This window comes from Narcine bancroftii, chromosome 3, assembly GCF_036971445.1.
Source record: "Narcine bancroftii isolate sNarBan1 chromosome 3, sNarBan1.hap1, whole genome shotgun sequence".
In the NCBI taxonomy this organism is placed as follows: Eukaryota; Metazoa; Chordata; class Chondrichthyes; order Torpediniformes; family Narcinidae; genus Narcine; species Narcine bancroftii.
Window position 1 is genome coordinate 229704605 of NC_091471.1, and position 25108 is coordinate 229729712.

At 46.2% G+C, this 25108-nt stretch overlaps 1 protein-coding gene across 1 annotated transcript; it reads left to right on the plus strand.

Annotated features, from left to right (window-relative positions):
- The first annotated feature begins 1166 nt into the window (after window positions 1-1166).
- Window positions 1167-1834, plus strand: LOC138756759 (zinc finger protein 239-like). The gene is made up of 3 exons (XM_069923143.1): window positions 1167-1254; window positions 1316-1366; window positions 1473-1834. Exons 1-3 carry the CDS (start codon window positions 1167-1169, stop codon window positions 1832-1834), a joined length of 501 nt encoding a protein of 166 aa, XP_069779244.1.
- The last annotated feature ends 23274 nt before the right edge of the window (window positions 1835-25108 follow it).

Sequence of the window (25108 nt, forward strand, 5' to 3'; positions counted from 1 at the left end):
TGCAGTTAGTGCAGAGGTTAGCAAATGCTGTTACTGCACCAGTAATCGGGAATGGGGTTCGAATCAGGCACTGTCATAAGGAGTTTGTACCTTCTCCCCGTGTCTGCATGGGTTTCCTCGGGGTCCTCTGGTTTCCTCCCACTGTTTGAAATTATCGGAGTTTATAGATTAATTGGATGTAATTGGGTGGAATGGATTCGTGGGCTGTTACCTTGCTGTAGGTCTAAATAAAAGCAGGGATGTTGTAATGAGGCTTTATGAAGCCTTGGTGAGAGCACAGATTTGGGCTCCATATCAAAGGAAGGGTATGTTGGCCTTGGGGACAGCCCAGAAGAGGTTTATAAGGATGATCCCTGGAGTGACAGATTTTCACGCAAGAAGAATTAACTGGGATTGCACTCACTGGGGTTCAGATGAATGAGGACAGGGGCCTCATTGAAACCCATGGAATACTGAAAGGCCTGCATATGGTGGACATGGAGAGGATGTTTCTTGTGGTGGGGAAATCTGCATCCAGAGAGCACACCCTCAGAAACAAAAGATCCCTTTAGAAAAGAGAGGAGGAATTTCTTTACAGTAGTAAATTTGTGGAATTTGTTGCCACGAGCGGCTGTGGAGGCCCATTCATTGGGGATTTTTAAGGCAGAAGTAGGAACAGAATCAAAAGTTGTGGGGAGAAGGCAGGAGAATGGGGCTGAAAAGGATAATAAATCAGTCATGATGGAATTGCAGGCTGTGTTCGATCACCCAAATGGACTAATCCGCTTTTGATCTTATTGTGTTATATTCAGCAACAGACTTGCATCTGTGAACTTCTCAGGATCGGGAGAGGTTTGCTCACTTGGATTTTAAATCAGCCCGTGTGTGACAAAGGTAGCCCCAGCTCCTAGTATCTGCCCATCACTCTCCCACCTGTATTTCCAAGGTGGGATTTTGTTGGCTGCCATCAAAGTGCTTGATCATTGGAGGATTCTCTGACCACAATGCCCCGCACTCAGTAAAGGTCTCCACAGCCACCATTCTGAGCACCAGGGAAATTGGCAATGCATCCTGGAAAGGCGCTTGTTGGGGACTGAAGGCAATTTTGTGCCGGGAACAGAGTGCAGCACTAGGTCCCAGAACGGAAGGTTCCCATAGTTCCAGGGCTTGCAACGCTCAACTAGAGGATGCTTCTCCCCAGGTCCCGGCATTGGTCCCAGCCTCGGGGTGGTTTTAACCCATTGCCCAGTTCTCTGGGAGACTTCATCAGGCACTGTGCACCCTGGGGCAGAATTGCATTGATTTATCTCCTGGTCACACCCACTTGCCTCCACAGCGATTAACCTGTTTCAGTGCTCCGCCTGTGGGCAGACCTTTAAAAGGTCAAGTGAGTTCATGAAACAGTGCAAGTCCACACTGGGGAGAGGCCATTCATCTTCCCCAAGTGCGTTAAGGCCTTTAACCAGTCCTCCAACTTGCTGACCCACTGGCAGGTCCACACCAGGCAGAGGACCTTAACTTGCTTCAAGTGGAGAAATGGTTTCATCCGGTTCTCCAACCCGTTGACTCACCAGCCGGTCCACACCGAGGAGAGTGTGGAAAGGGATTCACTCAGGTCTCCCACCAGTGGGTCCACTCTGGGGAGAGGCTGTTCACCTGCCCTGAGTGCAGAAGGGGGTTCACACTTTCCTCCCACCTGCAGATCCACCAGCAGGTCCACACTGGGGAGAGGACATTCATCTGTCCTGAGTGCAGAAAGGGGTTTGCTTGGTCCTCCCACCTCCTGAGACATCAGCAGGTCCACACTAAGGAGAGGCAATTCACCTGCTCCAAGCGCAGGAAGGAGTTCACATAGGTCACCCACCTGCTGACCCCATCAGCAAGTCCAGACCGCGGAGAGGTCATTCACCTGCTCTGAATGCAGAAAGGGCTTCACCCAGATCTCCAACCTGCAGAGCCACCAGTAAATCCTGCCCTAAAAGCAAGAAGGGCTTCACCAGGTCATGCAACCTTGAGATGCACCGGCGGGTCCACATTGAGTGTGGCAAGGGATTCAGCTGGTGATCAAATCTGACTACATGTGCTGTATCCATTCAGTTGCTGCCTAACTTGGGGAAATTAGACAGTTTGTCTATATCCACACAAGCTCTGTTCCACAGCACTGTACCCTGAAAATTCCCCTGAGTAAACTCAGTACTGTTTCTTTAATCTGATGGTCACATGGTTTCTCCACCTATACTTCCTCTCCCTTCAGATGTATCCAATTTAAGAACATGCTGTCTTCAGCCTGCTGTCAGTTCACAGTCACTCTCTAAAGACTACAGGGTTTTGTTACATTTCTTCCCTTCATGTGGCAGTCCCACACAAATGAAAATGAACTGAAAAATGGGAGCACGTAACACATGTACAAAGGTGCAGTGAGGAAATCTATTTTGGAGCAGTCTAGCTAGACATGCCGTACATAGTCCAGCAAATAGTCACAGTGCAGGAGTGCAGTTACAGAAACAGATCAATTGGTACAAGGCAAAAGCAGCATTATTTTACGTGCGAGAATCATTCAAGAGTCTGATAACACAGGAACGAAACTGTCCTTGAATCTGGTGGTGTGTGATCTCACACTGGTGAATCTTCTTTTCCATGGGGAGGAGGGTAAAGGGAGTTTGTCTGGGGAGGGAGGAGTCTTTTCAAATTTTTTAACACTTTAAGAATTTAAAAACCATATCCATATTGAATAAAAGTATACATAGAAAGAATACATGTACATATATTAAAAAAAAAGCCATGCTCATCCCTCCCATCCTCAGCACCCCACCTACTAATCCTAAACTGATAAAAGGAAAAGAACAGAAACAAGGAGAATATCAGTAACAATTATTAATTCATTACATATAATAATGAAGTTAAGGGTTACCAGCGGGATGCCCCCCTCCCCCCAGAGACTCTTAAACCTTCAACCAACATGTTGTAAGTATGGACTCCATACTTTCAAGAAAAAAATTATATTTATTACATAGATTATGTTATTTTCTCAAGTGGAATACATTAATACAATTCAGCATGCCACCTCTCCATCCCTAAATCCATATCTGACTTCCAAGTAATTACTATGCATTTCCTATAATCAGCTAAAGCCGGTCGTAAAAATTCAACTTGATGCACAGTCAATCAAAATTTAATACTAACCACTTTAATATATTTTATGAGGTATAAATTTTTTGACCTATATCATAATTTATTTTATTCCATAATTCAATCAAATGTCTCAAAATAGGTGTATCTCTAATTCCTATTTTATTCCATTCTATTTTAATCCAGCTTGGAAATTTATTCAAATCAAACATCCCATTAATAATAATTCTGAAAATGGAGAAGTTGCCAACATCCTAATTGAAATTTCCAAGTCAATTTTTAAGAACAAATTTTCGCCATTTTCCTTTTCCACAAAAACTTCCTAATACTTGAATTTAAATCCTTAAAAAAAATTAGAGGAATCCAACAAAGAATTAACTGAAATAAATACTGAACCCTTAGAAAAATATTCATTTTAATACAATTAACTCTACCTACTAAAGTTATAGTAAATCATTCCACTATTTAAATAATTCTTAAAGAAAAGGTGAATAAATCAATTTATATAAATTATTTAAATCATTATCAACTTTAATCCCTAAATATTTAATTCCATCACTTGGCCACTTAAATCAGGCAGATACTTTACACTGAGTATAATCTCCTTTAACCAAACACATAATTTCACTTTTGTCCAAATTAATTTTATAACCTAATACTTCACCATATTCATCTAATCTTGTATGTAATTGATGCAAATAACTTATAGGATCTGTAATGTAAATCAGAATATCATCAGCAAATAAATTAATCTTATATTCCTCTTGACTGACTTTTATACCCTTAGTAATAGAATCTTGTCTTATTAACTCTGCTGAAGGTTCAATTGCTAAAACAAACAAAGCAGGAGGTAATGGACATCTTTGTCTATTGTTTCTAGTTAATAGAAAAGCAGAAGAAATTTGTCCAATAGTCACAACCTTAGCAGAGGGATTTTTATAAAGTTTTAACCCAATTAATAAATATAGATCCAATACCAATTTATTCTAACACCTTAAATAAATAATTCCATTCTAATCTATCAAAGGCTTTCTCAGCATTAAAGTTACTGCTACTGCTAAATCACCCTTCTTTTGAAACATATGTATTAAACTAATCAATCTGGCAACATTATCAGCAGAATGGCATTCCTTAACAAAGCCAGTTTGATCCATATGGTAATTATCTCGTCATTCTATTTGCCAAAGCCTTAGCTTCAATTTTATAATCAACATGTAATAAATATATTGGCCTATATCTATGGTTCTCAACCTTTTTTTTCCACTCACATATCATTTTAAGTATTCTCGATACCACAGGTGCTCTGTGATTAGTAAGGGATTGCTTAAGGTGGTATGTAGGTGGAAAGAAAAAGTTTGAAAACCACTGTTTTAATCATACCCAATTGACTTATTAAGTCCACAGTTTCATAATTCCAAAGGAAATGGGCCAATGACAATTTTTCTCAAGCCAAATATTTCAGTAACAATTGGGTCTAGAGCAGTGATTCTTTTTGAGCAGTGATTTCCTTCCCACTCACATACCACCTTAAGTAATTCCTTACTAATCACAGAGCACCTATGGCATAGGAAATTCTTAAAGTGGTATGTGAGTGGAAAGAAAAAAGTTCAGAACCACTGGCCTATATGATTCAGTTTTCCAAAAAATCTTGATCTTTCTTAGGTATAAGAGTTATAATTGCATTTAAAAAAGACTCTGGTAAAGAATGAGTTACCATCACCTGTTTCAACACCTCCATAAAAGGATGTGTCAATATGTCTTTGAATTTCTTATAAAATTCAGACAGGAACCCATCCTCTACTGGTGACTTAACACTTCAAAAAATTAAGAACTTCAATAATCTCTCAACATAAATGGAGCATACAAATATTTCCATCCTTACGAATCCAAAACAGGAAAATTAATCTTAGATAAAAATGTATCAATTTTAACTTCATCTATATCAAACTGAGATCTATATAAATTATCTTTAGAAGAGTCATTTATTTCTTGCGGTTTGTAAGCAATCTTAGAATTATTTCTAATAGCATTAATTTTCCGTGGTTTGTTCTGTCTTTAATTGCCAAGCCAAACCTTGAGCTGTTTCCCCCAATTTATAATGCTTTTCTTTAGTTTTCTCAAATATTTTTTTCTGTTCTAAATGTCTGTATTGAATTATAATTAAAAAAAATTTTTAATTAAATTTTCCCTTTTTTTCTCAAAGGATTTTTGTGCAAATCTTTTTTCCAAATTTTCTATTTCTTTCTTCAATCTAATTTTTTAACATAATCCTTCTTAATTTTTGCTGAATAACTTATCATCTGACTTCTAAAATAAGCTTTAAAAGTATCCCATAAAATAAATTTATTATTTACAGAATTAGAATGTCTAAAAATTCTTCAATTTGTTCCCTTATAAATTAAAAAAATCTACTCTTAAACAACGTAGAATTAAATCCCCACCTATAAGACGATGCTTCCTTTTCAGAAATTATACTCGACATCAGATAAAATCTTAGCTTTATATTCTGCATGCTTAACTCTTCCTTGTAACTGCACCGACATTAAAAACGTATCTATTCTCAAATAAGAATCATGCCTGTAAGAAAAAAATTAGAATAATCCCTTTCGTTTGGATTCAACCTTCATCAAACATCTATCAAATTTAAATCCTTCATCGAAGTCAAGATCCTTTTTGCAGTTTTTGTCCTAGTTGATGATTTCTGTGATTTATCCAAAATTGGATCAAGGCAACAATTAAAATCTGCTCCAATTAAATTCTTTTCGTGTGCCTCAGCAAGATGCATAAAAGAATCATGAACAAATCTCTCATCCACATTGGGTGCATATATAGACATAAGTGTCCACATCTCCAAATAAATTTGACAATGTACCAAAACAAATCTCCCAGTAGGATCCATAACCACAGACTGAATCTTAACAGGTAATTTCTTATTAATCAAAATAGCAACTCCTCTTGCTTTAGAATTGAACAAAGAAACTGCCACTTGATCAACCCAATCTCTTTAATTTTTGATGTTCTTTTTCTGTTAAATGTGTTTCTTGTAAAAAAACAAGCAATATCAACATTCAATTTTTTAATACAAGCCCATTTATATTCAAAATTACAAATTTTAATTGATTTTTATCCACTATTACTTGGGTCCAAACACCAGAGAACTCTTGCCACCCATCCCACTGGACTCCCACTCGATAAAACTTACAATTAAATTTGATATCTCCAAACCAAAGAAAAAAATATTAAAAACACAAAAAAAATTGATAAAATCAGTACTAATTCCCTCCACCATGTGGGAAGTGGCCTTCACCACAAGGTGGCACGTGGCTATGGAAGGAGAAGGCAAAAAGTCCGCCTACTTCAGACAGAATATAGATGACTTTGATCAAGCAGTTCATTTAAAAGTATGATAAGCTTCTTCGAGACCTTTATTGACTTGATCATCATCAATCTCCACCATCTCTTGGTGTTCTGTCATCCATTGTTCAATTTTCTCTCAAATCAACCTGTCAAATTTTGCTGAGAAGTCTGGCTCTGTGCATCCATATGTTGAGCTTGCTTAAGATTTGCAAACTTCAAAGCTTCATCTGTAAAGAACGTGATTGATTTTCTCCAGAAAACACTTTAATTTTGACTGGGTATTGAAAGGACCATTTATATCCCTTTTTCCAAAGAACAGATTTCACAGGATGAAATTCCTTTCTTCTTTTCACATCTTGCATATTTAAATCTGCCTAAAAAATACCTTATTATTTGCCACCACAATGGACCTTGATGCTTTTGAGCATTTTGAACTGCTAATCTTAATATAATTTCTTTATCTTGATAATGCAAACATTTGATCAAAATTAAACGTAGCCCTTGTCCCAGAAATGTTTTTTTCCCTATTAGCTCTATGTGCTCTATCCAGCTCAAGTCCATTTGGAAAGTTCTCAGGACCCAGAATTTCTGGAATCCATTTTTGAAAAAGTTGTACTGGATTAGGGCCTTCAAAGTCTTCAGGCAGCCCCACAATCTTTACATTATTCCTGCGACTATGATTTTCCAATACATCAATCTTCTGTAAAAGATCCTTCCTTTGAACATCCCAAGCCATAAAAGAATCTTCCAGTTTGTAAACTGTATCTTTACATTGTTCTACTTCATAATGATAATCTTCAATATCACCTTCAATCTTATGAACTTGTATTTTCACTTTATCAACAACTTCAGTATATTTTGCGATTTCTTTTTTATATTTTTCATTTCATTTCTGACATATTGAAATTGTGCTTTGGCATCAGATCTTACAGATAAAAATTGTATATTCATTTGCTTAGACAATAACTGCATTTGTTAACTAAGAATAGAAGTTTGCTGTTGAATTTCCATACCTTTAGTTTTATAACCATATAACAATTACAGTACAGAAACAGGCCATATCGGCCCTTCTAGTCCACACCAATTTAAGTGAACTCCACTACTTCTACCTACCTACTCCCTGCCCATAACCCTCCAACCCCCTCACATCCATGCACACATCCAACTTCCTCTTAAATGACAAAATTGGCCCTGCTGCAACCACCTCTTCCGGAAGATCATTCCACACAGCCACCACTCTCTGAGTGAAAAAGCTTCTTCTTACGTTACTTGTGAAGTTTTTCCCCTAACCCTTAACTTATGACCCCTCATTCCAATCTCTCCTACCCTCAAGAGGAAGAGCTTATTCACCTCTCCTTTATCTATTTCCCTCATAATACTATAAACCTCTATCAAATCCCCCCTCAACCTTCTACGCTCCAATGTATAAAGACCCAGTCGACTCAATCTTTCTTCATATTCTAGATACTGCAATCCAGGCCACATTTTAGTGAATCCTGCCCTAAAAGCAAGAAGGGCTTCACCAGGTCATGCAACCTTGAGATACACCCTTAGCTTCAGGATTCTTAAAATGCATTTGCTTGAATCCCTTGGACTAATTGAGCTTCTTCTTTTTCAAATTCTACTCCTAGTCCCTCACAGTTTCTCTCTCTGCATCTTGTTCATCTTCTTCTTGTCCCTCTGAATCGCTTGAAGAACGAGCTGAAACAATACCCATTTGAATTAGTGGATGTAAATGAGTTTGACTAGCAACACTAGTGACCAGTGACTTGGTAGATTTTGCTGTTCCCCATAGGAAAACATGCATGCATGAACTTTTGCGCATATGCTGTTATTTCTACATGTCTGGAGTTTGACGATCTTCTTCTGGGCTCCAGTGCCATCTTCACCTGCTCCCTGGAGAGGAGGCATGGAGTCACATTAATTCTTGCCATCATAGCACAAGTGACTCGAGGAGGGAGAGAAATAGAGCCCAAGAATCCATTATCAAGGAAGGCCCAACTTCTTCAGCAATACTCACCTCTTTAGCAGTAGTTTTCTTTGTTATTTTCCCTTTCTTGTACCCATTGTATGTCGATTGATACACAGTTCATAAAGCCTTTAAATTTAAGAAAAATTTAAAAATTCTATTTTGAGTCAGATTTTAATTAATTCTGCTGGGAGAGGCATATTTCCACACCTCCAAACTACACCATCACGCCACACCACAACCCTCCCCTTCACCACTCCCCACCCCCCCAGGTGAGCCTTTTAATATCTTGGTTGCTTTTCCAAGGTGGCAGGAAGTGGAGGTGAATGGATGTTCTCTGTCAATGTTAGTGACTCCGATTATATATTTTAAAACATTAACAATGCAGCTCGGTTGAAGGCTCTCCGGTCCATGAAACCCATGCTGCCCAATTAACCTGCCAATCATAGGGGGAACGTACAAACTGCTTACATGCAGGACTGGATTTGAACCTCAATTGTTGGTGCTATAATAGCGTTTCACTAACCATGCCATCCAATGACAGGAATTGAATTTCATGTCCTGGGTCTATATGAAATAAAGCAGCTGTGTTTGAAATCTGTGTCTCATCCCCTTGTATCACTCAATGTGGATACAAAGATAAAGCCATTCTTCCAGCTGGGTCCCAACTGGGAGCGTCCTGGTATCTTTCATCTTGTCTTCTGCTCCAGACCAGCCCTCAACCACCTCACCCTGCTGGAATACTCTTTTGTTCCTTTCTCCTCTGAGATTCAACCTAATTTGCATGTTTGCCTGATTTTTGGCATAATTTGGAAGGTTCAGGCCTGGAATGTAAACTGCCTATCTTTCCAAGGATGCTCTGTGACCTGCTGAGTTCCTCCACCACTTCTATGCATTATCCCTGTCTTAAATCTACTCCCCTCATATCTTGAGGCTCTGACCCTAGTTCTAGTGTCAGCTGCCACTGGAAACAGCCTTTCTGCTTCCATCTTATCTATTCCTTTTGTGGAAAAGTTTTCTCAGAACAATACCTTTGACCACAAGGCCATCAGACAGCGGTGAGCACGGAACATCCTGCAGAAATTGAGAGATGAAGACTTGATGGATCCAGTGGGTTGGTTCCCTGAGCAGACTGTCCAGGTCATCTGGTGGAATGCCTCATCACCAGGGCTCACAAACAAGCACCAGGACTTGGCCTGCCTGGCAGTGAGAGGTGTCCTCCCGGTCAGATCCTTCTTGTACAACCGGACATCGCCTACCACACATGTTGCCCTTGGAACAGCTGCGGTGGTGTGGAGACTGTCACCCACCTCTTTGCTGAATGTAGATTCGTGAAGAGTGTGTGGAGAAGGATGCAATGGTCCATGTCACAGTTCATCCCCAGCAGCAGCGTGACAGAGGACTCACTGATCTACAGGCTATTCCCAGGGACCCACACTGAGTCCAACATCCAGAACTGCTGGAGGACTATCAGCTCGGTGAAAGATGTACTTTGGTCAGGCTGAAACCTCTTGATCTTTAAGCACACGGAGATGTTAGTACAGGAAAGCAGCTCACTTGTTTATTCCAGGCTGCAGGAGTACGTACTGAGGAAATACTGAGGCTTGGTGCAGCTAACGCGAGGGCACTGCAGGGAAGGACCACAGTCTAGAGTCTTCCCATTACTGGGCTCAGGGGTTGAGACTAAGGGGAAGCCCCTCATCTAATACAGGGGGGATTATTGACTCATGGGTCCTCTACCGGCATCACCTACGGCTCCTAGAATGCTTCCATTAGCGCTGTCTCCGCTCCATGCTCAACATTCATTGGAATAACTTCATCACCAACATCAAAGAACTCGAGCAGGGAGAGTCCGCAAGCATCGAATCCATGCTGCTGAAGACCCAACTGCGCTGGGTGGGTCACGTCTCCAGAATGGAGGACCATTGCCTTCCCAAGATCGTGTTCCATGGTGAACTCTCCACTGGCCACTGAGACAGAGGTGCACCAAAGAAGAGGTACAAGGACTGCTTAAAGAAATCTCTTGGTGCCTGCCACATTGACCATCGCCAGTGGGCTGATATCACCTCCAACCGTGCATCTTGGCGCCTCACAGTTCGGCGTGCAGCAACCTCCTTTGAAGAAGACCACAGAGCCCACCTCACTGACAAAAGACAAAGGAGGAAAAACCCAAAACCCAACCCCAACCTACCAATTTTCCCTTGCAACCGCTGCAACCGTGCCTGCCTGTCCTGCATCGGACTTGTCAGTCACCAACGAGCCTGCAGCAGACGTGGACATACCCCTCCATAAATCTTCGTCTGCGAAGCCAAGCCAAAGATGTGTCCTTAACCCTCTCATTTCAGAGATTCAAGTTTCTTCTCATCTAACTGATACAACCAGAGCTGATAGTGTTTCTCTGAACCAAATTATTTATTTAAATTTAGACTAGGAGCACTGTAACAGGCCCTTTTGGCCCATGAGCCTGTGCTACCCAATTAACCTGCAGTCTCTTGTTCACTTTGGAGGGTGGGAAGAATTTGGAGCCCCTGGGGAAAATCCAAACAGACACAAGCGAAGAACTACAAACTCCTTACCGTCAGCATGGGATTTGAACCACAGTCCAGATTGCTGGCACTCTAACAGCTTTGCAATAACCACTACACTAACCGAGTCCCCCCCCCTAGTCTCTTCACCCACTCCAAAGCATCTACATCCCTCCTGTAACGAGGCAACCAGAAATGAATGCAATCCTCTCTTGACAATGTAGTCCCTGCACGGGAATTACGATTTATGAGTAACATTACTACAAAAAACATGACAAAAGATTCTGTATGGTCTGGAATGGGAGAAGGTCCATGTTGGTGGGGGGGGGGGGGGGTGACACCATGAGTTACTGCACTGGGTGACACCAACCCTAGTGACGCCACTGACTTGGTGCTCTTTACTCTCTCCTACTGAAGTATTTCTGTGTGGTGGATGGTCTATTTACTTTGATGCTTTCATCCAGTGAGTCCCAAACTAGGCTCTGCAGAAAGGCGTAGGTGTTCCATGGAAGGAATGGGTAGTGTGACAAAGTATATAGATATGTTTTTTGGGGAATAGATTGGGAGAGGTTTGTTAGAGTAGGTCACATACAAACACTTTAAAACAGATCTTATTTGAAATACTGGAGCACTGCTAATGCTAGACATATTGGCCCACAGCCTTTGCAAGAGCTTTGTAGAGTGCTCAGGAGACCACTAATGGATTGTTGTTTACAAAAAGGCAACAGATGAAAGAGCTTGTCAGAGGCATATACTGTCTGGAAGGAAACTTGCTGTTCTTAGAGGGGAATGTAGTTTTGCAAGCATAGAGAGTAAAACAGGTTTTCTCTTGTGTGTGTGTGTGAGGGAGAGACACACACACAGATCACTTCTACAGTGGTACTAGTAGGTGGGACTGGAACAGGATAAGCTAGCAAGCTTGTGGAAAACCCCATTTGGAAGATGGGTTGTGAGTTCTTATTTCAGCCTGGAAAAATCCCTTGTGGTTCATGCAAGAGGAGAGGACTCACTATCTAATGTTTCACTTGAAATAAGAGAAACAAAAGGGAACTCTATGGTGACCTGAAAGAAAGAGGTTATCATCTGAAGAACCATGAAGGGGCAAGTTTCTTCGGCAAGACACTGAAGTGGCTGATGGAAGTAAATGTTCAACAAATGTCTCTCTGACAACTGACAAGAACCTTCCTGAGCAGTAACCATTTACCTTTCAAGCATCAAAGCCTGGTGAACTTAATAAATGTTAAATTCTGTCCACAGTATAAGAATTGCCTGCAACCAGTGAGAAGTGAGATTGGACTGTGAATCAAAGAACCTTTTTGAACTTACACACACATTATATATACTTGTGCTTAGAATTAGAAGTGGGTTAAGTTAGGTTATTTAAGTCAGTAGTAATAAGTTAAAGTGTGATTCTGTTTTCATGTTTAAAGGTAATTAAAAGCAACTTTTGTTTAAGTAACCATTTGTCTTGGTGAATATCTATTGCTGCTAGGTTTTGGGGTCCTCTGGGCTCTTAACAGTAGTATTAACTAAAACTTGTAATCACTGTTATTTATTTTAAATTACCTTTTTCCCTGAGTTTCTAAACAGTTGCTTCAATGCTAACAAAATGGCATCTTAAGGCCTGATGACATCAGCAGTGCAGACGTCAAGCCACAAGATGCCATTTGGCACGAGGCTGGCTATGTCCCCTCCCTCTCACTCACTCCATCCCTCCCCCTCTCGCTCATTTGCTCCCTCCCTCTTCACTCACTCATTTTCACCCTACTCACTTGCTCACTGCCTCCTTCTCCCCATTGCTCTCACTCGCTCCCTCCCTCCCCTTCACTATCTCTCTCCACCCTGCTCACTCAATCATTCCCTCCCACTCACTCAATCCCTCTCTCCCTTCTCGCTCACCCACTCAGTCCCTCTCTCCCACTTGCTCACTCGCTCACTCTGTTCCTCCCTCCTCTCATTCACTCACTCCCTCTTTTCCCCTTTCACTCACTCACTTGCTCCCTCCATCCTCTGCTTCTCACTGGGATTGGTGTGGAAACTGTTGATGGAGTCGGCATGAGTGCCAGAATGGTGTTGGTTGGGACCGGGACCTGAGTCGATAGAGGCGATGGAGGGCTATGATATGTTTGCATTCGGGGTCACCGGCATAGGTGACGTGGCTCCACCACCTGGTTGGCTGGGACAGGGATTAGTGATGGGCCTGGGGGCAGCAGGATCTGGGATCCAAACCCACATCGGAGGCATGAGGAGCTTCACTTGCTGCAGCTGGGGCTGCAGTGGATACTCACATCAGAGTTGTTGGAGATCCATCCTCTGGGAAACTGGGGACAGGTTGGAAACCCTCTTCTGGAAGGTTGTGGTGGTGGGGATTTGGGGCTGGGAGATCAATGATATTTGTATTTGCAATTTGGTTAATATTCAGTTGAAACTAATAATCAAATCTGAATAAATAAAATTTTGCAAACACTGCATAATATTTAATTCAAATTAGACTCAACCACGCTCGAACTGGCAGTTGATGCCATTTTACTTTTGGTCGTTTTCCGGATCATACTATGGGGTTCCATGATTTCCAAGTGCTCCCCAAAAGGGTCCTGTGAACAAAAAACTTTGGAAAGCCCTGGCCTGAACTAACTCCACTGGAGAAATTAGAGAGTGTTCTGTAACACTACTATCTTGTTGACATCAGGCAGATAAGATGCTGAATGTAGAGTATATGGACTAACTCCACCTGGGGAAGGGAAAAGTGTTCCCTCACACTACTGAGGTGCGGAAAGATAAGGTGTTGGATGCAGAGTATCAGCTGGACTAACTCCACCCAGGGAACAGGAGAGTGTTTGCTTGGCCCCTTGACATGTAGGAGGGGAACAGATAAGGTAACGGATGTAGAGTGCCTGCACTAACTCCACCCAGGGAACAGGAGTGTGTTCCCTTAGACCCCTGACCTGTAGGTGAAGTGTAGATAAGGTGTTGGATGAAGAGTAGCTGGACTACACCCTCAATACAGGAGAGTGGTCCCTTGGACCCCTAACCTGTAGGTAGGGTATAGATCAGGTGTCGGATGTAGAACACATGGAGTAATTCCAACTGGGGAAGGGAAGAGTGTTCCATCACAGTCCAGATCTATAGGCAAGGGAATAGATGAGGAGTCTGATGAAGAACATCTGGACTAACTCCACTCAGGAAAGCTGTGGTGGTACACCACTGGCTGACTGCAGGGGACAGGGGGAAACCTCTGTACCTGCAAAAGAGCATGGGGGCAAGACAACACCTGGCCAGCTCTCAATCAGCTGACCTGAATGGACCAAGCCCCATCCAGTCAGGTGTCAATCACCCTCCGGGATACAAGTCTGAGTTGGTCCTTCAAAGTCACTCTCAGAGCTCACAGTAGCATAATCTTACAGCTGGCTCTGTGGAGTTTTATGTTGAATAAAGCCTGTTGTACAGTCTTTTGGTTCTGTGTGTTTGCTTCTGACTGACAGCGCACCACAATTTATTCGGCATAAATTTTACAAGCTGCTATGGAAAAGCTCCTGAGTGCTGGGAGCCTCGAAATCGGCCCACGCCACCCGGAAGCACAAACACACTTCGAGATCTGGAAGCTCACGCTGACGACATCGTGGACTCCAATCAAGAGATTCATCTTACTCCAATCAAAGCTGGGTCCCCGAGCATTCCAGGCTCTCAAAGACTGCACTGGGTACTCGGAGACGATGAACACCCTTGAGGCCATGTATAAGCCTCCCATTAATGTGGTCTTTGCAAGGTACCTCCTGAGTATCCGAGCCCAACAACCCGGGGAGGCGGCCAAGTCTTACCTGGGAGCCCTGTGTCAGTTGGCCTGACCTTGTCTGGCTGAATTCGGGGTAAGCAAAGGGGAGGTCGAGTGACTGATCAGGGACACCTATCTCTGAGGGACACCAGGCAGAAGCTGCTGGAAGAAAATATCTACTCCCTGGCCAAAACAGTGGAGGTAGTCCGAACCGTGGAGGCAGCAGCCCTGCACACTGAAAGCCTTCAATTCCAGGCTTCCTCAGGCCTCCTCATGGTCAGCACATTTGGCTGCTATAGCCCTGGATCAAGCTGGGGAAGAAAACTTCACAGCTACAGGCACCCACTGCCCTTGTAAGTACTGTGGGTCCAGGTGTGGGTCTGATCGTCGATCGCACCAAAACTGGCTGGCCAAAACCCAGTATTCCTCAAGATGTGGCAAGAAAGGTCACTTTGCCAAGATGTGCCTCTCAAAGCCAGCCATCAGCTTAGTGGTCCTCTACGATCTCTCCCCCCCTCACAGCCCCCGCTGAGTGCGATTGCCAGGCGGCGCCTTTGCCCCTGCAGCCTCGGTGACTCAACTTCCGGCCTCGCTGGCAATGATTGCTGCATGCGTGCTATGCGCCCGGGCCAGTCCTCGCTCTCGTCAGTGCTGCCTGCCAAAGACTACAACGACATCACTTCTGGTCTATGGAATGATGGCACTTCCGTCGGCTGTGATGACATTGCCCTCCCCGACACCCAGCGGCATGACTTCACTTCCCCCAATGCACTGAGCGCAGCTGGGGAAGAAGGCTGGCCATGCCTCACCCTTCTACGTGGCACCACCATCTTGGGCCAGACAGGCGTAGACGCCACTGACACCGAGGCTCCCCCCCCCCCCAGGCCTCCAGCGATAATGATGTGGTCAACACAGGCACTGACCAGGCCACCCTACTGATGCACCCCATGCTTCTGGACGTCACTAACTGCCGCACACTGCACCCCATGACTATGGAGAGCATCACCGGTCGACACTCACCTCTCACGATGTCTCCAGTAGACTCCAACGACCACACCTCACCTCTACCATCAGGAAATTATGACTTAGACCCCGAGATGTTTCTAGCAGCCACCACACTTATCAGGGACATTCCCCACGACCTCAGGTGCTCCATGATGGACGTTAAAATCAATGGACAGGTAACAAAGTGCCTAATCGACAGTGGCAGCACCGTGAGTTTCATTCACCCGAGCGTGGCCAACTCACTAAAACTAAAGATCCACCCCACCACCTTCTCTATCGCCTTCACCACCAAGGACCAGACTATCAATACCCTCGGGTAATGCTCTGCCAATCTGACTGTGGGGGGGGGGGGGGGTGGGGGGAGACATACACTGGGTTCAGGCTCCTGGTCATGCCCAAACTCTGCGCCCCAATCCTCCTGGACTTAGACTTCCAATGCCACCTGCAGATCGTAACCCTCATCTTCGGGGGGCCACTACCTCCACTCGTGCTCCACAGTGCACCATCCAACCAGCCCCGGCCAACGTGCAGCCTCTCAATGCTGCACATCTCCCCTTCCACCCTCTTCTCACACCTCACACCAGACTGCAAGCTGATAGCCGCCAGAAGCCGCAGAGTTTATCGAGGCTTAGGTGCGGCGACTTCTGGCGGAAAGTGTCATAGAGCCCAGCAAAAGCCCTTGGTGAGCCCAAGTCCTAGTTGTCAAAGGGGGAAGCAAGCCAAGGATGGTCATGGACTACAACCAGACCTTCAACAGGTACACCCAGCTGGAGGCCTACTCCCTACCAAGGATAGCCAACATGGTCAACCTGTTACTGGGTCTTCTTCACAACTGACCTGAAGTCAGCCTATCACAAACTCTCCATCCACCCATGGGACAAGCCTTATACCAATTCAAGGCGGATGGGCGCCTGTACCAGTTCCGCTGAGTTTCGTTTGGAGTCACGAATGGGGTCTCTGTCTTCCAGTGGGAGGTGGATCGAATGATAGACCGGCACAAGCTGACTTTCCTGTACCTGGATAATGTCACCATCTGTGGCCACCACCAGCGGGACCACGATGCCAACCTAGAGAAATTTATCCGGACGGCTGAGGCTCTGAACCTAATATACAACAAGGAGAAATGCATGTTCAGCACCACCCACCTTGCCATCCTGGGGTACATCATGGCACATGGTGTCATCAGCCCAGATCCAGAATGGATGCGCCCGTTAATGGAGCTGCCCCTCCCCCCTATGCTCAAAGCCCTCTGGAGGTGCCTTGGCTTATTCTCTTATTACTCCCAATAGGTTCCCCGTTTCTCAGACAAGGTCTGTCCACTGGCCCAGGGCACAAGATTTCCATTACCAGTTGAGGCGCAGACGTAATTCATGCGCATCAGGCAGGGCATCGCAGACTCAGACGAGGACTCCCCCTTCCAGGTGGAGAGTGATACCTCTGATGTAGCTCTCGCCACTACCCTCAACCAAGGGGAGCACCCAGTTGCCTTCTTTTCCAGGACCCTCCATGGCTCCGAGCTAGGGCACTCTGCCATTGAAAAGGAGGCCCAGGCTATTGTGGAAGTGGTCCATCACTGGCACCACTACCTGACCGGCAGCAGGTTCACCCTCATCTCTGACCAGTGGCGTTCATGTTCAACAACACCCACAAAGGCAAGATCAAGAATGTTAAGATCTTGTGCTGGAGAGTCGAGCTGGCAATGTACAGCTACGACATCCAGTATCATCCCAGGAAGTTTAACCCAAATAAGTTTATGGCATGGAAACAGGCCAACTCAGCCCTTGAAGTTCATGCAAGTTCGCTCAAACAACTCCGCTAGATACCCCCGCCTATTCTCCACCCATAATCCTCTAACCCCCCTCTTATCCATGTATATATCTAGCCTCCTCTTAAATGAAAGAATTGACTGCCTCAACTATTTCCTCCAGAAGATTATTCCATTCAGTCACCACTCTATGAGTGAAGAAGCATCCTCTAATGTTTCTCCTAAAATTTTTGCCCCTTACCCTCAACTTGTGTCCTCTTGTTTCTACCTCTCCTGCTCTCAGGGTGAAGAGTCGACTTGCATCTAGTCTATCTATTCCCTTCATAATTTTAAACACCTCTATCAAATCCCGTCTCAACCATCTACATTCCAATAAATAAAGTCCTAACCAATCTTTCTCTGTACTCTAGGTATTTTAAGCCAGACAACATCCTTGTAAATCTTCTCTGCACCCTCTCCACCTTATCTATATCTTTCTTATAATTTGGAGATGAGAACGGAACACAATACTCCAAACCTGGCTTCACCAATGCCTTAAAACAGTTGCAGCATCACTTCCCAGCTCCTATACTCTATGCTATGATTTATAAAGGCTAACATACGAACTGCCTTCTTAACCATCCTGTCAACATGGGAATCCACCTTCAAGAAATGCTCCACCATAACTCCAAGATCTCTTTGTTCTTGTGCATTCCCCAATGTCCTCCCCTTTACTACATATTTTGATTATTTTTTCCGAAATAAAGCACCTTACACTTCTCTACATTAAATTCCATCTGCCATCTTTCAGCCCAATTTTCCAGGCAAACCAAATCCCTCTGTAATCCCTGAAAACATTCCTCGCTATCCAGCACTCCCCCTATTTTCATATAGCCTGCGTATTTACTTACGAAGTTAACCACCCCATCATCCAAATCATTAATATAAATTATGAACAACAGGGGACCTAGCACCGATCCTTGAGGAACACCACTCATCAAAGGCTTCCATCCTGACCGACAGTTGTCCACCATGACCCTCTGCAGTCTCTCCTCTAGCCACCTCTGAACCCATCTTACTATTTCTCTATTAATCCCTAGAAACTGAACCTTACTAACCTTTCATGTGGAACCTTATCAAAAGCTTTGCTAAAAGTCAGATAGATTACATCAACTGCCCTATCTTCATCCACCTTGTCACTTCTTCAAAAAACTCAACAATGTTCGTCAAACATGACCTCCCCTTCACAAACCAGTGCTGGGTGCTCCTAATCAATCCCTGCTTATCTTGATATTTATACACACCATCTCTAAGAATACCCTCCATAACTTTCCCTACCACCGAAGTCAACCTTGCAGGCCTACAATTACTTGGCCGACACCTCATGCCTTTTTTAAGCAACGGAACTACATTAGCAACCTCCAATCCCGGTGCACCACACCCTCCTCCAGTGATTGTTGAAAAATCACTGACAGTGCCTCCACTATTTGCTCCCTGACCTCCCTTAACGTCCTGGTGAAAATCCCATCAGGACCAGGAGACATCCACTTTTACTGACCCTAGCAGCTTCAAAACCCTCTCTTTCCTAATCCCTATCTTTTCCATAACTAAGCCATTTGCCTCACTTATCTCACATAGTTCAATGTCGTTTTTCTTCATGAACACAGATGAGAAAAAAATCGTTTAATATCTCTTTCATCCGATACAGTTCCTCGCACAGTTCACTGCTCTCATTTTCCAACGGTCCTGTTCTATCCTTAACGCTCCTTTTAGTATTCACATATCTGTAAAAACCCTTAGGATTCACTTTTACCTTATCAGCTATTGACACCTCATACCTTCTTTTTGCCTTTCTAATTTCCCTATTAAGAGTTTTTTTCTGCAATCTATGTAATAATCATACAACATCCATTTTTTGCTTCTTAAATTTAATAAATGCCCCCCCCCCCCCGCCTTATCCTGAACCAACTTCCTAATTTTTCCAGAAAACCACAGTTCCCTTTAGCTTTTAGCCTTGCCTTTTGATTGGACTGGTACTTAAAGATCCTGTACTCTCAATATCTCTTCTTTAAATACTCTCCAAATCGCCTCTACATCCTTTCCAGAAAAAAGATCAGCCCATACAATTTTCTGCAAATCCCTTCTCATTTCTTCAAATCTAGCCTTCCCCCACTCAATCTTGGACATGACCTATCCCTTTCCATATTGAAGTTGAAACTACTGGACCCATGATCACTGATCCAAAGTTCTCACCAACGCACACTTCCCTCACCTGCCCTATTCCATTCCCTAACAATACATGTAACACTGCCTCCCCTCTAGTAGGCACCTCAACATACTGCTATAAAAAGCAATCCTGAACACATTGTACAAAGTCTAAGCCATCCTGCCCTCTCACTGATTGTGTTTCTCAATCAATGTTAGGAAAATTGAAATCCCCAACTATCACAACCCTATTTCTACGACACATTTCAGATATTTCCCTGCACATTTGCTCTTCCAGTTCCCTATCCTTTTTGGTGTCCTATAATATACCCCTGTGGTGGCGCACTCGCTCAGGGCAAACCAGCCCCGCTTGTAACGCCATGTGGCTGGGCAGCCCTGGGAAGATGGCACCATCGGGGGTTTCTTCCTCACTCAATCCTCCCACGTGGCGCGCACCACGGGCAGAGATTGTAACATCATCACGCATGTGGTGACTGAACCAACGCTGCCCTTAAAGGGGCACATGCCAAATTCAAATAAAACAGTCGTTAACGACCCTCAGCGTGGTGGCTGTGCTTCTTATACTGCTCACCCACCACATTGGTGACCCCAACGAGCCCAGATGTTTTTCTGGACTCTGAACCATGGATTCGGCAGAGGTTAATGCCATCTCGATCAAGCTTTCCCCCTTCTGGACCCACCGCCTAAGGACATGGTTCAGGCAAGCGGAAGCACAGTTCCAGCTTCGAAACATCTCCACAGATGCCATGATGTTTTACCATGTCGTGATGCGCTGGACCAAGACATGGCAGCGAGGGTGGACGACCTCATTCACCACCCCCCGGCTGCGGGAAGTACACCGCCCTCAAAGACCTGCTACTGGGAACATTTGGGCTCACCCCCCAGCAACGGGCTCCTGAACCTGGACGGGCTTGGAGACTGCAGTCCCTCAGTGCTGATGGATGAGATGCTGGCCCTGGTGGAGGACCACAAGCCCTGTTTCCTCTTTCGCCAAATTTTCCTTGAGCAGATGCCAGAGGACATTCAGCTGCTCCTCACTGATGAGGATTTCTCGGACCCATGCAAAGTTGCGGCCTGGGCAGATGCCCTCTGGCAAACAAAGAGGGAGCACGAGGCAGCCCTAAACCAGGTGACACAACCGCAAGCAATCCCCAAGTCCAAGCCGGAGGAGAGCCAGGCGACCTGGTGTTTCTACCATCAGCGCTGGGGAGTGCAACCCTATGGGTTTCAGGGAAATGACCAGGCCAGCCGCCATTAATGGATGCAACAGCTGGCCACGTGAACAGCCTCCTTCATGTTACGGACAAATTCACCGGCCGCCACATCCTGGAGGACACAGAGGCTGAGTTGAGCGTCCTACCCCCCCACAACCTTAGAGATTCACACCTGATCTCATGGTCCAACCCTGTGGGTGGCTAATGGCTCCATCATTAAGACCTACAGCACCCGCAGGGCACAGATCCAGATCAACAAGAAAAATTCCACTGGAGGTTCGTGCTAGCCTCAGTGCGCACCGTGATGTTGGGGACCAACTTCCTGAGGGCTCACAGTCTACTAGTCAACATGAAGGGCAAGAGGCTGGTCAACATTCGCATGTTCCACTTGGTACGATTGGACACGGCAGATGCCTGCAAGCTGGAAATCGCCACCATAGCCATCACCAGGGAAACGTTCTCCAACATCCTCCATGAGTTCCCCACCATCTTGGAACCATGCTTCAATGCCACCCTGACCAAATCTAGGGTCTTCCAACACATCGCCATGCAAGGCCCCCCGCCGTATGCTAGGCCCAGATGGCTGCCGCCCGAAAATCTCCAGCGGGCGAAGGAGGAGTTTTCCAGACTACAGGAGCTGGGAATTGTCTGATGCTTCAACAGTGCCTGGGCATCGCTGCTCCACATGGTCCTGAAATCGTCTGGGGGCTGGAGGCTCTGCAGGGACTACTGTCAGTTGAACAATGGAACCACTCCTGACAGGTACCTGGTTCCCCACATACAGGACTTCGCCAACCTCCACAGCACATGGGTTTTCTCCAAAGTGGACCTCATGCGGGGATACTATCAGATCCCGGTGCACCCAGATGACGTGGGTAAGACAGCCATCATCACCTCCTTGGGCTTCTTTGAGTTCCTACGCATGCTGTTTGACTTAAAAAATGTGGCCCAGACATTCCAGCGCCTCATGGACATGATGGGAAAGGACTTGGACTTTGTGTTCATCTACCTGGATGATATACTGATTGCCAGTCGCAACCGCAAGGAGCACAAAGCCCACCTCCGCATCCTCTTTGCCTGGCTGGCAGATTTTGGCCTTATGGTCAACGTGGCCAAATGCCAGTTCAGCAAGGAGTCCCTGCAGTTCCTGGGGCATACCATTTCAGCGGCTGGGACCGCCCCGGCGCTGGAGAAGATGGCGGCCGTTCAATGTTTCCCCAAACCCTCCACCCTTAAAGGCCTGCAGGAGTTTGTGGGGATGGTGAACTTTTACCATCGTTTCATCCACAGGGCTGCCCATACCATGCGCTCATTGTTCGCTCTGATGGCCACCAAAGAAAAAACCTAATCCTGGCAGAAAAAGGCGGACAAGGCATTCATGGCAACTAAGGAGGCCCTTGCCAGCGCAACACTGCTGGTGCACCCATGGCCGGAGGCGCACATGGCACTCTCTACAGCTACAGCAGTTGGGGGGGAGGGTCCTGGAACAATGGCTTGATGGACAATGACGCCCACTGGCCTTTTTCAGCAAGCAGCTGCGACCGCCAGAGCTCAAATACAGTGCCTTTGACTGGGAGCTCCTGGCGCTGTACTTGGCCACCCGCCATTACCGTTACTTCCTGGAGGGCAGACCTTTCACAGTCTTCACAGACCACAAGCCCCTCTCCCAGGCACTGGCGATGACCAAGAACCCATGGACCACCAGACAACAGTGCCACCTCTCGTACCTGTCGGAGTTCACTACTGACATCTGGCACAGGGCAGGCAAGGACAATGTGGTGGCAGACGCACTCTCACCCCCGGCCATCAACACGTTCACCCCTGGGTTGGATACGCACAACTAGCCCAGGTCCAGTGAACCGCCACAGAGAGCAAGCCCCGCAGACCACCATCTCAGATTTTGCACTCAAGGACGTCCAAGTATCCAACAGCCTGGACATGCTGCTCTGTGACATTTCAACAGGTACGCTATGTCCGGTACTCCCACCGCACTGGAGAGCGAGAGTCTTCAGTCTGGTACATGACCTCGCTCACCCAGTGGTAAAGATGACCGTTCAGATGGTCGCAGAGCGGTTCGTGCGGCATGGGCTTAAGAAAGAGGTGGTGGAGCTGGCCAGGAACTGCACCAGGTGCCAGACCTCCAAGGACCACTGGCACATGCAGGCTCCCATCCAGGACTTCGACTCGGCAGCTTGCAAGTTTCAGCACATCCACATAGATGTCGTGGCCCCTTGCCGGTGTCCAGGGAGGTGTGTTACCTACTCATGGTGGTGGACCATGCCACGAGATGGCCCAAGGCTATCCCCATCAAGGAAGCCTCTGCGGAGACATGAGCCAGGATCCTGGTCAGCCATTAATGGCGCCCAGTTCAGGGTCCCGGCACACATCACTAGCAACAGGAGTGCCCAGTTCACATCTGCTCTGTGGACCCAAATGGCGAAACTCCTGGGGGGATCAAGCTCCACCACACCACAGCCTACCATCCACAGTCCAATGGTTTGGTGGAGAGGTTCCACCGGCACCTTAAGTCCTCGCTCATGGCCAGACTCACCGGCCCGGACTGGGCAGACGAACTACCCTAGGTCCTCCTTGGGATCAGGGCGGCACCCAAGGAGGACCTGCAAGCCTCGGCATTGGAAATGGTATACCGTGCACCTCCCCCTGCCTGACGAGTTCTTTGGCCTGGAACCTGACCGCGCCTGGGGACACGAACCTGCTGACAGAGACTGGCCTCCCTGGCCCCCCACCACTCCCAGCGTGCCATGGCACTCAGCCAGCCTACCTCCCCAAGATACTCGACTCTGCCCAATTCATGTTCGTTTGGAGCAGACCGCAAGTGGCACCACTACAGTGCCCGTATGAGTGTCCGTACTAGGTCCTACACTGGTCTGGCGGAACCTTCACACTGGACTTTGGGGGGAGGGAGGAACTTTTCACGGTGGACCGCTGAAGATGGCCCATCTGATGTCGCAGCCAGTGCAGACAGCCAGGCCAAAGCGACGGGGCCGCCCGCCCAAGCGGCGAGACACGTAGCCGATTCTGGGGGAGCGGGTTTTGTGGTAGCACACTCGCTCAGGGCGAACCGGCCCCGCTTGTGACGCTAGATGGTGGGGCAGCCCTGGGAACATGGCGCCATTGGGGGTTTCTTCCTCACTCAAACCTCCCATGTGGCGCATGCCCCAGGCAGCGATTGTGACGTCATCACACATGGTGACTGAACCAATACTGCCCTTAAAGTGGCACATGCCAAATTCAAATAAAACAGTCATTAACGACCCTCAGCGTGGTGGCTGTGCTTCTTACACTGCTCACCCGCTACACACCATTATTTGTATCCTCGCCTTTTGTATTTTTTTGTTCAACCCACAGAGCCTCAAGCGATGAGTCCTCCACTCTATCTTGCCTCAGCACTACTGTAACGACTCTCCCGATACCCTCTCCTGGACCCTCCATGATGACCAGCTGCAGGCAGTGCATGAGTCCCTCTGCCACCCGGGTGTCACCCGTTTATACCATTTTATCAAGTCCTGGAACCTCCTGTACACCGTCAGGGATGTCAGGACCATGACTGAGGCATGCTGGGTTTGCGCGGAACGCAAACCTCGCTTTTTCCACCCACCCCAGGCTCATGTTGTGAAGGTCACTCGACCCTTCAAGCGCCTCAGCATAGATTTCAAGGGACCCTGCCTTTCACGAATCACAACATCTATTTCCTCATGGTCAGAGACGAATATTCCCGCTTCCTTTTTGCCATTCCTTGCCCAGACACCTCCTCGGCCACCATCATCAGGGCACTGACACAGATCTTCACCAATTTTGGCTACCCCACATTTATCCACAGCGACTGGGGGTCTAGGTTCATGAGTGAGGAATTACGCCAGTACCTGACCTCAAGTGGCATCGTAACTAGTTTCACGACTAGTTACAACCCAAGAGGTAATGGGCAAGTGGAAGGTAGTTCTTTTGGCCCTTAAGTCAAAAGGGTGGTCCATAGAATACTGGCAGGACGCTCTTCCGGAGGCGCTCCATGCCATTCAGTCACTTCTATGCACGGCTACCAACGTAACCCCTCACGAACACCTGTTTTCATTCCCCAGGAGATGGGCGATGGTAACGTCCCTCCTGGCATGGCTCACATCCCCAGGACTGGTGCTCCTGCGTAGATGTGTGCAGGTGCACCAGGCCGAA